The sequence below is a fragment of the Marmota flaviventris genome, chromosome 17 (genome assembly GCF_047511675.1).
Source record: "Marmota flaviventris isolate mMarFla1 chromosome 17, mMarFla1.hap1, whole genome shotgun sequence".
NCBI classification, from domain to species: Eukaryota; Metazoa; Chordata; class Mammalia; order Rodentia; family Sciuridae; genus Marmota; species Marmota flaviventris.
In genome coordinates, this window is record NC_092514.1 from 34,782,506 (window position 1) to 34,797,898 (window position 15,393).

Consider the following 15,393-nt stretch of genomic DNA (forward strand, 5'->3'; position numbering starts at 1 on the left):
TACAAATTTTTTTTGCCATCTTTGGTGCTGCTTATTTTTCCAAGAGAAGTATTTTGGTCCCTCTAGGTTTTATTATTATTATTTTTATTTTTTAGTTTTAGATGGACCCCAATACCTTTATTTTATTTATTTATTTTTATGTGGTGCTGAGGATCTAACCCAGTGCCTCACACATTCTAGGCACGCATTCTACCAATGAGCTACATCCCCAACCCCTCTAGGTTTTATTTTATTTGGGGGGTGGGTACCAGGGATTGAACTTGGGAACACTCATCCACTGAGCCACATCCCCAGCCTTACTTTGTTTTTTATTTAAGACAGGGTCTCACTAAGTTGTTTAGTGCCTCAACTTTTGCTGAGGCTGGCTTTGAACTTGGGATTTTCCTGTCTCAGCCTCCCAAGCCACTGCGATTACAGGCATGTGCCACCACTCCTGGCTCCCTCTTGATGTTTTTTTTTTGTTTAATTTTTTAAAAAGATGTTGATGGACCTTTATTTCATTTACTTATTTATATGTGATGCTGAGAATCGAACCCAGTGCCTCACACATGCTAGGCAAATGCTCTACCACTGAGCCACAACCTCAGTCCTCCCTCTAGGTTTTAATAACTCACATTTCTTGGACTGCAGAAGTAAAAGAACAGGATAAAACGTTCCCTATCAAAAGTTTTCAAATTTTTAGTTAAGCCTTTGACTTATGAATGACAGGGCTTGTCAAAGATACTAGTAATAATTATTTTAATTAATTTGGTTTCTTTCTTTCCTTCTTTCTTTCTTTCGTAATAAATGGACACATACCTTTCTTTTATGTGTTTATTTTTATGTGGTGCTGAGGATCAAACCCAGTGCCTTACATGTGCTAGGCAAGCGCACTACCACTAAACCACAACCCAAGCCCTAATTGAGTTTCTTTCTCTTAAGATCAATGTATTCGGGAGTCAGATGGATGTAACATTTCCCCCCACTGTACCTGGGGTGTCAGTGATGCTCTGATTTAGGCACTGTTCCCAATTCCACTTTTTTTTTTTTTTTGAGTTGTACTGTGGATTGAACCCAAAGCATTGCGCTTGCTAGGCAAGCACTCTACTACTGTGCTACGTCCCCAGACACTTTTCTGGGTTTTGGACTCAGGGGCACTCAACCACTGAGCCATATCCCAAGCCCTACTTTTTTTTTTTTTTTTTAATAGAGACAAGGTCTCATTGAGTTGTTTAGCACCTTGCTGTTGCTGAGACTGGCTTTGAATTTGTGACCCTCTTGCCTCAGCCTGCTGAGCTACTGGATTTGCAGGTATGCGCCTGGATACTTTTCTGGCCTTTTTTTTTTTTTTTTTTTGGTAGTTGTAGATGGACACAATACCTTTATTTTATTTGTTTATTTTTATGTGGTGCTAAGGATCGAACCCAGTGCCTCACACATGCTAGGCAAGTGTTCTGCCAGCTGAGCTACAGCCCCAGCCCCTTTTCTTTTTCTTTGAGACAGGGTTTCACTGAATTGTTCAGACTGGTCTCAAATCGAATCCTCCTTCCTCAGCCTCATGAGTACCTAGAATTATTGGCATGTGCTGCTGCACCTGACTTTTTTAAAGTCTTCGATGGACCTTTATTTTATTTATTTATATATTGTATTGAAAATGAAACCCAGTGCCTCACATGCTAGCAAGTACTCTTCTGCTGAGCCACAATTAAAGTCCGTAAATGGCAGATTTAAATTTTTGAGTCACAGCGTGAGTCAGAAGCTGGGCTGATCAATCTGGGTTTGGGGGTGACCAAGGAGGTTTTTTTGGTTTGTTTTCAAGGTGGGGGTTGAAGGCCAATTAAGAAAAACAGGAAAAAACTGGTGAAGTAGTATTGAAGGCACTAGATAGATGATGGATGGTAAGACTGTTGGGAAGTTGAGTTGGCTCATCAAATGCCTCCATCACTCCCCAAGGAAGTTTTCATTTAATAGAATGTATCTTTTCCCACCAAATCATGTATGAGGAATGTTCTTGCTCTTTTACTTATCCTTCAGTTGTCTTAAACCTGAGTAGGGAGGGCTGGGGTTATGGCTTAGTGGTAAAACACTTGCCTAATGCATGCGAGGCCCTGGGTTTGATCCTCAGCACCACATAAAAATAAATAAAATAAAGGTATTGTGTTCCATTACAAGTAAAAAATAAATATTAAAAAAAAAAAAACTTGAGAAGGGAGAAACAGTACAAATGTAGATTGAGGTTTCCCTACCAGCACGGATCCCCCACCCCAGGCAAAGATGACCCTTTATCAGATTCTACCCAGGAGAGCAGAGAATGTCATATCACAACTCTAATGAAACATCTAATACTCTTCTGAACAGAGGCAAGGCTCAGGAGAGAGAGAGATGAAAGTACATTTGAATTTTTCCAATGGGGAAAATAGGTTTATTCCTTAATTAGTGGTAGCCTGGGAAATGCCAGCCCTTGTGCAGGTGCCTCAGGAGAACTTGAACACCCTAGTTCTGTGCTGTGATACCATAGCTCTGGCCCCTCAGGTAGCAATCCTGGCCTACCAGCTAGTGGAAGCAAAGCTTGCTGAGAGCTCACAAAGAGGCCAAGGAAACCATTCTGTCTTTCCCTGTGATGTCTGCAGCATTATTGCTTTATCTGTTCTGAAGGCAGGAGTTGAATTTTGAGGCCCTTTCAGAAGATAATGCTAGTGTTAATTTTCTGAGTCTAATTGTGCTCCTGGAAATATGAGCTGTAAAATTATATTGGGATTTATGTTTAAGAAAAAGCAGATGTGATAATAATGTGGAGGTGATTAAAGTTTTTAAATAAAAGGCCTGTTGGGCTGGGGATGTGGCTCAAGCTGTAGCGCGCTCGCCTGGCATGCGTGCGGCCCGGGTTCGATCCTCAGCACCATATACAAACAATGATGTTGTGTCCTCCAAAAACTGAAAAATAAATATTAAAATTCTCTCTCTTCTCTTCTCTTCTCTCTCTCTCTCTCTCAAATAAAATAAATAAATAAATGGCCTGTGTTTAGCTGCCACACCTCTAGAGGAATACTTTATACTGACATCTCAGCTTTCTAGAATGAGTTGTGGAGGAAACTTGCTTTATTCCTTTTATTATTATTATTATTATTATTTTAGTTGTAGATGGACACAATATCTTTGTTTTACTTGTTTATTTTTTATATGGTGCTGAGGAACAAACCCAGTGCCTCATGCATGTGAAGCAAGAGCTCAAACACTGAGCTACAACCCTAGCCTACTTTTTTCCTTTTTAATCACAGCCCCTATAAACTTCACAGTCTTGAGTCCATTCCATTTCTTCCCTGCCCTAGCAGGATTTGATTCTTGACATGAGCAAAACTGGTCAAGGGGCTTGAAGCCTCCCTTAGCATTGAAGGCAGTCTTTTGGAAAGGATGGCAGATGGATCCCAGAACTCTTAAAAATGGGGGAGGGGGTATCACAAATTAGAATTTCTATATTTAACAACCCAGAGGGATGCCAGTGAGAGCTCAAAAGTATTCTAGGGTTGCTCTCTCCCTCTGGGAATGGTGGATAATTCTCCCTTGAATGTGAATTCTTTGCTTTACTCCAAAAGCTTCTCACTCTCAAGATGACCCACATTCTCCTTTGAACATGTATTTCTCATTTTACCTCAAAATATATCTCTTCCTTGAGATAGCTTGCAAGGGAGAATGCTTTATACTGACATCTCTGCTTTCTAGAATGGGTTGTGGAGGGAAGTTGCTTTTTTCCTGTTTGATTACAACCTCTGCAAGCCAGGAAGCTTCAAGGGATAGATTCTGCCTTAAATATATATCTGTTTTTCTAAATAAGTGTGTCTCTGGGTTGTAGGAGGAGAGAAATCTAAGAAACCTTATTCTGTTATTGTATGGAATGAAGTGTTGCCTTTAATTCTAGGATTAAAAAAATAGAGCCAATTAAGATCATTAAACTAAAAAAAAATTCCCAATATTGGAAAACAAATTATTAAAAAGTGCAGGGGTGGGGCTGGGGTTGTGGCTCAGTGGTAGAGTGCTTACCTAGCACGCGTGAGGCCCTGGGTTTAATCCTCAGCACCACATAAAAATAAATAAAATAAAGGTTGTGTGTCCAACTACAACTAAAATATATATATATATATATATATATATATATATATATATATATATATATATATGTATGTATACGTAAAGTGCAGAGGGGATACATGTATGAACAAATGAATGGTGTGATTCTACTATTTGTACAATAGAGAAATGAAAAATTGTGCCCCATTTGTGTACTATGAATCAAAATGCATTCTGCTGTCATGTATAACAAATTAAAACAACAACAACAAAAAAGTGCAGGGCGGGGGAGGTTTGTGGCTCAGTGGTAGAGCTCTTGCCTAGCATGTAATGAGGCACTGGGTTTGATTCTCAGTATCAAATAAAATAAATAAACACACAAAAAATGTGCAGGGACAGAGTGGTATCTGCAAGACTGCTGAGTGAATGTCTGCTTTGAACTTTCATTATCAGAGTATCAGCAATCCACATGTGAACATTGCTCTTAGGTTTGAGGGTTTGAGTTTGGTAAATTTTTCTTTATTTGTATTTATTATTATTATTTGGTACTGGGGATTTAACTCTGGTGCACTTTACCACTGCTCTACATCTTTACCCCATTTTAATTTTTTATTTGGAGACATGGTCTAAGTTGCTGAGGGTCTCCCTGATTTGTTGAGCCTGACCCAGAACTTTTGATCTTCTTGCCCTAGCCTTCTGAGTCATTGGGATGGTGCATGCACAGGTGTGCACCATCATGCCAGAAAATTTTTCCTTATTTTAAACTTATTTATAGAAATAATGTAAGTGCCAAAGTATAAAGAAAAATTTCTGCCCAAATAATAGCTACTGTTCAAGTTTTGTTTTTCTCCAGTCTTCCCTTCCTCCTCCTCCTCCTCCACCACCATCATCATCAAAATCATAATCTCTTTATTATGAAGTTACAGTAAGAGTACTAGGCAAAAACAGTTTTTTCAGCTCCATTATAATCTTATGGGCTCACCATCATATTTGCCAACTGTAATTGACTAAAATGTCCTTATATAACACATTTCAGTTTGTTAATAACTTTCCTTTCCTTGAATTTTGCCCTCAGCTGTATAGAACCATAAGGGAGAAGTTATTAAATAGACATCAGCATTCACAAGAGAAGGGATTGTAATAAGCATCACCTTGGTCATTTGAACCCAACAGAAGACATTTTATTTCTTGAGGCTCTGCAGTTGGCACAATGTGTTCATTCTGTTGTCCCACTCACTAGAGACTTAAGATCGAATCTGTGCCTTCCAAAAAAACAAAACTCTTGGGCAGTTCTGTTCTCATTGAGGCATCCAAATCTTCAGTTCTTTATGCAGTTGCTATCTTAGATGCAGTTTAAGCATTCCCTTTTATAAAGTGTCTTTTCGGTTTCCTGGTCTTGCAAGCTAGAGCTCTAAGATATTCATCATGACGAAGTAGTTTCACATACCTGAGAGAATCCTCTAAGGGAAATAAAGAGATTTTGAGGCCTTTGTTTAATTTTTGAGCACTCTCCCTTTTTGTAGTAATCTAAACCATAATATGCCATCATGGTTTCTGGGTTTTGTAGTATTGGGAAGGAAGTTCATGTATTTTATTGTAATCTACTTAATTTGAGAAAAGCTTGTTTCCAGGTACATAGGAGCTTGCATTGTTGATAATACTTCCTTCACTACAGCAGAGTTGTATGTTTGGGTTGTATATGTCTCTTTGCTACACAACACCAATTAAATCTTTTTTTTTTTTGTGGTACTGGTGATTGAACCTAGGAGGGCCTTATGCTTGAGAGGCAAGTGCTTTTCCACATATCTATATCACTATCCCTTTTAAAATCTTTATTGTGAGACAGGGTCTCACTAAGTTGCCCTGGCCAGCCTTAAAACTTGTCAGCCTCCTGCCTTAGGCTTCCAGGTAGTTGGGATTGCAAATGTGCAGCCCCACACCTAGGAGTAGTCCATACCATTTTGACATAATGTTAGTATTACCTACCCAGAGGGGGCTGCTGGCAACCTAGGAGCAATGCCCTCCCCTTTCTTTTTTTGGGGGGGTCCAGGAAGCCTAATTGTGTGAAACATGATACAAAAGATGAATTCTTCAAAATTTACAAGTAAATTTTGCTTTAAAAGTGGTTAATTAGGGGTTGGGGATGTGGCTCAAGTGGTAGCGCGCTCACCTAGCATGCATGAGGCACTGAGTTCGATTCTCAGCACCACATTAAAAATAAAATAAAGATATTGTGTCCACCTAAAACTAAAAAATAAATATCTTTTTAAAAAGTGGTTAATTATAGCTGGGTGTGGTGGTGCACACCTATAATGGGAGGCTGAGACAGAAGAATCACAAGTTTGAGGGCCAGCCACAGCAACTTATCAAGACCCTAAGCAATTTAGAGAGACCCTATTTCAAAATTTAAAAAATGAAAAGGGCTCCAGGGCGGCTGGGGATATAGCTCAATTGGTACAGTGCTTGCTTCGCATGCATAAAGCCCTGGGTTCAATCCCCAATACCACACACATACACACACAAAAAGTGTGTGTGTGTGGGTGTGCACCAGGCACAGTGGCACATGCCTGTAATCCCAATGGCTTGGGAGTCTAAAGCAGGAGGATAGGGAGTTCAAAGGCAGCCTCAGCAAAAGCCAAAAAAAAAAAAAAAAAAAAACCGGCAACAATAAAACCAGTTAATTGGATGTCCTAGGATTCTTTGTTCCTTCTTGGTTTTATTTCTTTGTTTTTGATTTTCATTCATTTATTTTGATACCAGGGTTTGAACCCAAAGATGCTTAACAACTGAGCCACATCACCACCCTTTTGATTTTTTATTTTGAGACGGGGCTTTGCTAAATTGCTGAGGCTAGCTTTGAACTCACAATCCTCCTGCCTTGGCCTCCCAAGCTATTGAGATTATAGGCATGCACCACCATACCCATCCCAATCTTTTTTTCTTTTTTCTTTTCCTTACCGAGGATTGAACTTGATCACTGAGACATGTCCCTAGCGCTATTGTTTTTAGAGAGGGGGTCTCAATGAGCTGCTTAGTGCCTTGCTTTTGCTGAGGCTGGCTTTGAACTTGTGATCCTACCGCCTCAGCCTTCTGAGAGGCTGAGATTACAGTCATGCACCACGACACCTGGCCCTAGTCCCTTTAAAGTTGTAGATGGACACAATACCTTTGTTTTATTTTTTTATTTTTATGTGGTGCTAAGGATCGAACTTAGCAGTGCCTCACATGTACCAGGCACACACTCTACCACTGAGCTACTCCCGAGTCCCCCTTTTATTTCTTTTATTTTGAGATGGGATCTTGCTAAGTTGCTGAAGTTGGCTTTCAACTTGTAATCCTCCTGGGTTAACCTCCCTAGTCACTGGGATTACAGGCGTGATCCATTGCACCTGACTCCTTTATTTTAAAAGTGAGTTAGGTTTGATTACCAAATCACAAGTTGGATTTTGGGTGCCTTTGTTAGTCATCTTACTCTAAGTTCTAGTACTTGTTAAGAAAGTGGAAACTTTACAAATATACCTGTATTTTCCAATTATTTGTGTGAATAGGTATTTTTTCCACTCGTACATCTATGCTGAATGAAATAACATTTTAGCCATCAGAATGGTTGGTGCTACAGATAAACATGTCGATATATTATTCAGCAAACATACTGTTAATTAAATTGCTTATCTACCTAAACTTGGGCCTGTGCTGCGCATATCTGATGTCCCTGGTATCTTCCCTGAATGAATTGCCTTGTGTTCCATGACCTTGTTTTTTTGTCATTACAGTGTGAGCCACTGCCCCATGTTGTGTTGATGCTGGTCTGCCATGCTAGCCTGTTTACCAGGGCCAGGTGACCTGTCCTTTCAGCTTCTTTCTCACACGCAGATGAACACTGGACTTCAGAAATGTAAGTAATCTGGATCCCCAAGAAAGGATGTGTGATCCTTTGTTTAGTCCCTACATATGAGTTATCCCAGAGGCATATCTGGGACACGTTGATTTTGAATTTTGTACCTCCAAGGTATTTGTCAGGAGAGCAGTTGCAAAGGCCCTTACCTGTCAGCAATGTGAGATAACTTTTATATCTTACAGAAATCCTCTTAAATACTACAGTTCTTCAGTTTATGTGATCTTAATTGTTACTAATATGTTTCTGTTGAACAACAAAGATATAAGGTGCTTTATAAGATACGTACCCTTCAAAAACATGTTTCAGTTAACCCCCTGAGGAACTGGATGAAAACTTATAGTCCAGATTACTTACCGTATTTCTGAAGTAAACTATTTACACTGTTGTGTTGTTTTGACCTGTGTTCACTTTACCATGGAAACAGATAGTTCCCTTTGGTTTTGTTGTCTGCCTTCTGAGCCAGTGTGACTTCAGTTCACAGTAAGTAAAGGAACTCTTGTCCTCTGAAGAGTTGTGAGCTAGCTTTCTCAGCCTCTCTGGGCATTTGCCTGCTAGTATAATTCCCATAAGATTGAGCCTTTGAGAACTGTTAGATTCCTGTCTTAATTACTTAAATTGGATCATTGTAGTTCATATTTTCCCAGATTCTTGCCTTCTATCCCTGCACTACATGACATGCAAGAAAAATATTCTATTCTTGGCTAATTATTACATATAATATCAGATATAAAAACAGCTTTGAATTTGGTGTGAACCCTCCCCTCAGAACACAAAAGGGGATATCAATGAGGTAGTGAGGTTTTCCTTTAATAGAACAGAGTGCTTCAGCATCTTAGCTGAATCCTTTACAAGAATTAGCAAGGTGGGTGTGGTAGTGCATGCCTGTAATCCCAGCAATTGGGGAAGCTAAGGCAGGAGGATTGCAGGTTCAAGGCCACCCTGGGCAATTTAGCAAGACCCTGCCTCAAAATAAAAAGGTCTGAGTATATAGCTGAGTGCCGTGTCCAGTCCCCAAAACAAAACAAAATTTACCAAACTTTTTTTTAAAATATATTTATTTTTTAATTGTAGTTGCACACAATACCTTTATTTTATTTATTTTTTATGTGGTGCTGAGGATTGAACCCAGGGCCTTGCACATGCTAGGCGAGCACTCTAACGCTGAGCCTTAAACTTTTTTTTTTTATAAAGGCCAGATTGAAAATAGTTTTTGGTTTGTGGGCCACATAGTCTCTGTATATTCAGTTCTGCCATTGTAGGGCAAAGACAACCATAGACAATATGTAAACAAAGGAATATGTATGTTCCAATAAAAAAATGTTTAAAATTATTTTTTAGTTGCTGATGGACCTTTATTTTATTTTTATTTTTTTATAGGTCTTTAAAATTTTATTCTTTTTTTTAACCATATGATTTATTTTTATTTTTTTTAGTCATACATAACAGCAGAATGTATTTTGTCATATAATACATACATGGAATGTACATATATCAATAATAATGTCTATTCTATTCTGCTGCCCTTCCTATCCCCCCTACTCCTCCCCTCCTCTCCCAACCTTTCTCTCTATCCAATCTAATGTGACACACTTTTTTTTTCTTTTTCTCATCACAACTTCATATATGTATTCTGTATAACAATGAGGTTCTCCTTCCATCTTCCGTGCAACTCTCCTTCTCCTTCTTTTTCCCTCTCACCTCTCTTCCCTATTTAGTGGTAGTCTTCTCATGCTCTTCCTCCCTATCCCATTTTGAGTCACCCCCCTTATATCAGAGAAGACATTTGGCATTTGTTTTTAGGGATTGGCTAACTTCACTTAGCATAATCTGCTCTAATGCCATCCATTTGCCTGCAAATGCCATGATCTTGTAATTTTTTAGTGCTGAGTAATATTCCATTGTGTATAAATGCCACATTTTTTTAATCCATTCATCTATTGAAGGGCATATTTTTATTTTTTTAAAAAATATTTTTTAGTTGTAGTTGGACACAATACCTTTATTTTATTTATTTATTCTTATGTGGTGCCGAGGATTGAACCCAGGGCCTCACATGTGCTAGGCGAGCACTATACTGCTGAGCCACAACCCCAGCCCCTATTTTTATTTATTTATTTATATGAGGTGCTGACAGTCGAACCCAGTGCCTCACATACACTGAATTACAACCCTAGCCCTCCAATAAAAATTTTTACAAAAAACAGCTGGAGTTGGCATACGGGCTGTAGTTTGCCACCCCTGTTCTACGAGATCATCAGAAGTTAAAAGTGGTCTAGTTTTGGACTGTATAATTCAGAGGTAGAGCATGTGCCTAGCATGGGCAAAGCCCTAGGTTCAATCCCTAGCACCCCACATACACATTGGAAAACAAAAAACTAGCCTTTTGAGAGAGCATAAGACTCAGAACCTGATAGTTTTGAATTTGTCTGACAAATCCAGTTTTGTGAAAGGACAAAGCTGAAGGTGACAGTTTTCTTCTACAACTCCCTAATATATAAGCCAGTTCTCTAATACCAGCTTTGATGAACTCAGCCTTTCTCTCACTTTCCAAAAAAAAAAATTTTTTTTTGTTTTGCAGTGCTGAGGACTGAACCCAGGGCCTGACTCATCCTAGTAATTGCTCTAACTACTGAGAGGTATACCTAGCCTTTCTTTTATGAATGAAAATTTAGTGATGAAATTTTGTTTTCCATCGTCATCCAAATCATCACATTAACTTCATTGTGCCCAGTTCTAAGCTTTTAGGCACAATTGGAGAGGAAATATACTTGGATACATACAATAAGATGACAAAGAGAAAACTCGTTTTTTTCTAGATTGTTTAACACACTACAGCAACTTCACTCAGAGATATATCAAGGGAAGAGCCATTTAAGGGAAAATGCAAATGGTGTTGACTATTTATTTATTTATAATTTTTTTGAGAGACTGGGGATTGAACCTAGGGGTGCTTTACCACTGAACTATATCCCTAGCCCTTTTATTTTTTATTTTGAGACAGGGTCTTGCTACATTGCCAAGGCTGGCTTTGAACTTGTCTTCCTGCCTCAGCCTCCCAAGTTACTGGCATTACAAGTGTGCACCACTTGATGCTGACTTTAGATCTCCACTTTGTTTTCCTAAAAGCAGCCCCAAATAGCCTCTGATAACCACTGTCTTTAGCTATGGATTTAAGAATTGAGATATTGGCAGGGTTCAAGGGCTCGTGCCTGTAATCCCAGAGGCTCTGGAGGCTGAGACAGAAGGATCACGAGTTCAAAGCCACCCTCAGCAACAGTGAGGCACTAAGCAACTCGGTGAGACTCAGTACAAAGTAGGGCTTGGGATATGGCTCAGTGGTTTAGTGCCCCTGAGTTCAATCCCCAGTACCCCCCCCACCCCCGCTAAAAAAAAAAAAAGAATTAAGATATGGGCATGCATGAAGCTCTGGTTTGATCCCCAACAACATACACACAGACACACACATACTGAGATATTATTGTTTCAGGCTATTATATTTCATATGGAGGATATGTATTTGATCCCCTCTAGCCTTCTTGTTACTATCATTAAACATATCCAACCTTTGCAGAAGAGGTGATTTAATAGTGCTTAATAAGCTTACCTGCTTTCTTTTTTCACCCCTCAAAGAAAACATCCTATAATGTGACTTATACCTGCTACCATTAAACAGTTACAGTTAAGGTAATATGGAGCCCAGTAACCAAAGCCCAGGCCCATCAGCTGTAGTAAATGTTTTTTTTTTAGATATTTATTTTTTAGTTGAAGTAGGACACAATACCTTTATTTTATTTATTTTTATATGGTGCTGAGGAGCAAACCCAGGGCCTCGCATGTGCCAGGCAAGCACTCTACCACTGAGCCACCACCCCAGCCCCCCATAAAAATAGTTTTGTGGCTTGGGCTGGTTGTATTACTCAATAATAAAATGCTTGAATGCTTATAGCATGCTGGAGGCCCTAAGTTTATTTAGTCCACAGCACAAAAAGCAAAAATATTTTTTAGACTCTGCTATTTATCCTTTTTCTGTCCTACATCCTTAGGAGGGTGTGAGGTTTTTTTGTTTGTTTGTTTTTCCCCTCCCTTTGGGGTATTAGGAATTGAATTCAGGGCTTCACACATTCTAGGCATGTACTCTCCCAGTGAGCCACATTCCTAGCCCTTCAGACAGGTTTTACAAATTGCTAGACACAGATTGGGGGAATAGAATGGTGCACAGGTGTTTATAGCTTAAGGTACTTTATATTTTGATTTATCTTGGGCTCAGGATTTAACTCAGGGGTAGAGCACTTGCCTACTATGCACAGGGAGCCAGGTTTAATCCCCAGCACTGCAAAGGAAGAAACGAAGGAAGGGAAAGGAAAAGGAAAAAATAAAGAATCATCTGAAGGTAGCAAGGTAGTGGAGGTGGACAAAGTGTCAGGAGATGTAGTATGTAGTTTTCTTGGCCCAGCATGTGAAGTCATTTGGCTAAAGGCTTTTCTCCAGGGTTCAGTGCCCTTGTGTTCAAAATGGTAGGACTGATCCTTTCTAACTCTTTTCTTCTCCTTCCCTTTGTCCTTTTCTCCCCTTCCTTTTCTGTGTGTGTGTGTGTGAATATAAAACATTTCCCATCATTTTATGTGTGTGTTTGTGCAGGGTACTGAGGACTGAACCCAGGATCACTTTCCCATTGAGCTATATCCCCAGTCCTTCTAATTTTTATTTTGAGGCTGGTCTCACTAAGTTGCCCAGGCTGGTCTTGAAGTTGCGGTCCTCTGCCTTAGCCTCCTGAGTCACTGGGATTATACGTGGATGCTTTCATGGAACTCTTCTAGAAATGACATAGTGTCATTTAAGAGTCTTCAGCTATTTTAGAACTCTGTACTTTTTCTCTGACCATCTTCTAAAATGGCCAATAAAATGTGATTTTGAAAGTTTTTCTTCCTTACCCTTGCCAAACCTCTGCTCATTTCCCCAGCTCAGGATCCAGGTATATAATAGTGGCTCATAAAGTATTCACTGTGAAAATGGCTGAAATGGTCAAAAGTCCTTGGTCCTCACTCCATCTTTTAGATAATAACTGATCCCACTTTATGGCAGAGACTTAGAGGTCTTGGGACAAATGCCCAAGTTACCTTTTACCACTTTAGATGCCTATCTACCCCCTAGTGGAGGGCCCTGGAATGGGTTATTTACCCAATGACTGGATCAATTCATTACTGTTAGAAATAATAGTTAACATTTGTTGACTGCTAGACATGTGCCATATGCTATGTTTAATGTCTTCAGAACAGATTCTTGTTCATTTGTTTGGTTTGATTTGGGGGGTGGTTTGGATGGTACTAGGAATTGAATCCACTGTGTCACACATGCTAGGCAAGCACTGAGCTACAGCCCCAATCCTTTTTAAATTAAAAAGAAAATAAATTATTTCTAAAATTTTTTGGTACTGAGGATTGAACCCAGTGGTGTTTTACCACTGAGCACATCTCTAGCCCTTTTTATTTTTTATTTTGAGACAGTATCTTGCTAAGTTGCTTAGGGTCTCACTGAGTTGCTGAGGCTGGTCTTGAACTTGGAATTCTCCTATCTCAGCCTCCCAAGCCTTTGGGTTATAGGCATACACCACTAAACCCAGCTTTTTTTTTTTTTTTTTTTTCCAATTGATACAGTGTCTGCTCCTTGCCTGACCTCCCAGGTTACTGTGATGGAACTACAGGTGTGTGCCAACACATCCAGCTTGTGTGTGTGTGCGCTCTCGCCCTCCCTCCCTCCCTCCCTCTCTCTCTCTCCCTTTTTTTTTTTTTTTTTAAAGATGAGGAGACACTATGTTGCTCAAGCTAGTCACAAACTCCTAGGTGCTCAAGTTATCCTTCTGCCTTACCCTCCCAAGTAGCTGGGATTGCAGGCATACATCACTGCACCCAGCCATATGTTCTCATTCATTCCTTAATAATATTATATAAGAGACTCTCCTTCCTTCCTTCTTTTTTTCATTTTGGTACTAGGGATTACACCTAGCAGTGTTTTACTACTAAGCTACATCCCCAGACTGTTTTTGGAGACTGGGTCTTGCTAAATTGCTTAGGGCCTCAGTAGGTTGCTGATACTGGCCTCAAATTTGCAATCCACCTGCCTCAGTCTCCCAAGTCACTGGGATTACAGGTGTTCACCATCATATCCAGCCCTGTTCTGTTTTGAAACAGGGTCTCACTAAGTTGTTTAGTTGCCAAATTGCTGAGACTGGCCTTGAACTTGGAATTCTTTTGCTTCAGCCTCCCGAGTCACTAGGATTACTGGTTCTCTTATTTTTCTTTTAAGGATGAGCCATAAAGGGTTTGTCATTTGTCTGTGTCAATGACTAGGCCAAAACTTAATCAGATCAGTCTCCAAAGCCTGTGTTTAAAACACACTTGCCTGTTTCTCTCCAGTCTTTTGGCCTTTAGAATAGATGAGTAAGCAGAGCAGTCTCTTTAGGGAAGATTAGATTCAAGATTTTTGTTTTAATTTTTTTTTTTAAGTTATCAATGGATAGCATAATTTTGTTTATTTTTTTGTGGTGCTAAGGATTGAACCCAGTGCCTCACATATGTTAAGCAAGAGCTCTGCCACTGAGCTACAGCCCCAGCCCCAGCCCCGGATTCAAGGTTTTTTTTCACTCTAGCTCCTGGACAAGACCATAGTGTTTTCTAACCATGGAATCCTAATTCATAACACTATTTTATATCTCTATTAATGACACCCTTGATTCCAGATATTTAACTAAATTTCTTACAGAACTATGGTATTTGTGTTGATTATAAAAAGGAATATTTTACAGAAGGAAGGTGCCAACATGCTTGTGTGGGATGTGATAAGAAAGTTTTGAGAAAGAAGCTGGTTGTGGTTGAATGCTTCTGTAGTTCCAGATACTTGGAAGGCTGAGTTAGGAGTATCGTGGAGTTCAAAGCCAGCCTGGGCAACATAGTAAGACCCCATCTCAAATAAAGAAAGAAGGAAAGAAAGGTTAAGCACCCTTAGGTTTAACCCCAGTACCGGCACCCCCCCCCCAAAAAAAAACCCTAATTTGATATGAACATTTTTCTCATAATAATGGAATATCTATTGTATACCCAGCATTCTTCTATTTTTTTTTTTTTTTAATTTGGTGAAAATTTCAAAACAATTTCATGACCTAAGAATTCTACTCCTCACTCAATCCCTGGTTCCAAGAAAAAGGGATAGAGGTGCTAGGGACATGGCATAGTGGTTAAGCACCCCTGGGTTCAATCTCTGGTACAAAATAAAACAAAAAAGAAGAAGGAAAAAAGAGTGGCTCAGGAGGCTGAAGCAGGAGGATTCCAAGTCTAAGGCCAACCTGGGCAACTTACTGAGGCACTGACTCAAAAATGAAAGGACTGGGGTTGCAGCTCAGTTGGTAGAGCACCCCTGGGTTCAGTCATTCCACCCTACTGAGGGTGAGGGGAAGG

At 39.6% G+C, this 15,393-nt stretch overlaps 1 protein-coding gene across 6 annotated transcripts in view; it reads left to right on the forward strand.

Annotated features, from left to right (window-relative positions):
* The window catches only part of Fam222b (family with sequence similarity 222 member B), a 75,654-nt gene that overhangs the window by 53,415 nt on the left and 6,846 nt on the right, over positions 1–15,393 (forward strand). For 3 of the 6 annotated variants that reach the window (XM_027924506.3, XM_071603217.1, XM_071603218.1), the window contains exon 2: positions 7,818–7,939. In XM_027924506.3, the coding sequence (XP_027780307.1) occupies positions 7,858–7,939 (82 nt within the window). In that variant the 5' untranslated portion in view covers positions 7,818–7,857. Of the gene's footprint in view, positions 1–7,817; positions 7,940–10,353; positions 10,579–13,627; positions 13,644–15,393 lie in introns of those variants that run through there. The other 3 variants (XM_071603219.1, XM_071603220.1, XM_027924507.2) reach the window with 3 other exon arrangements.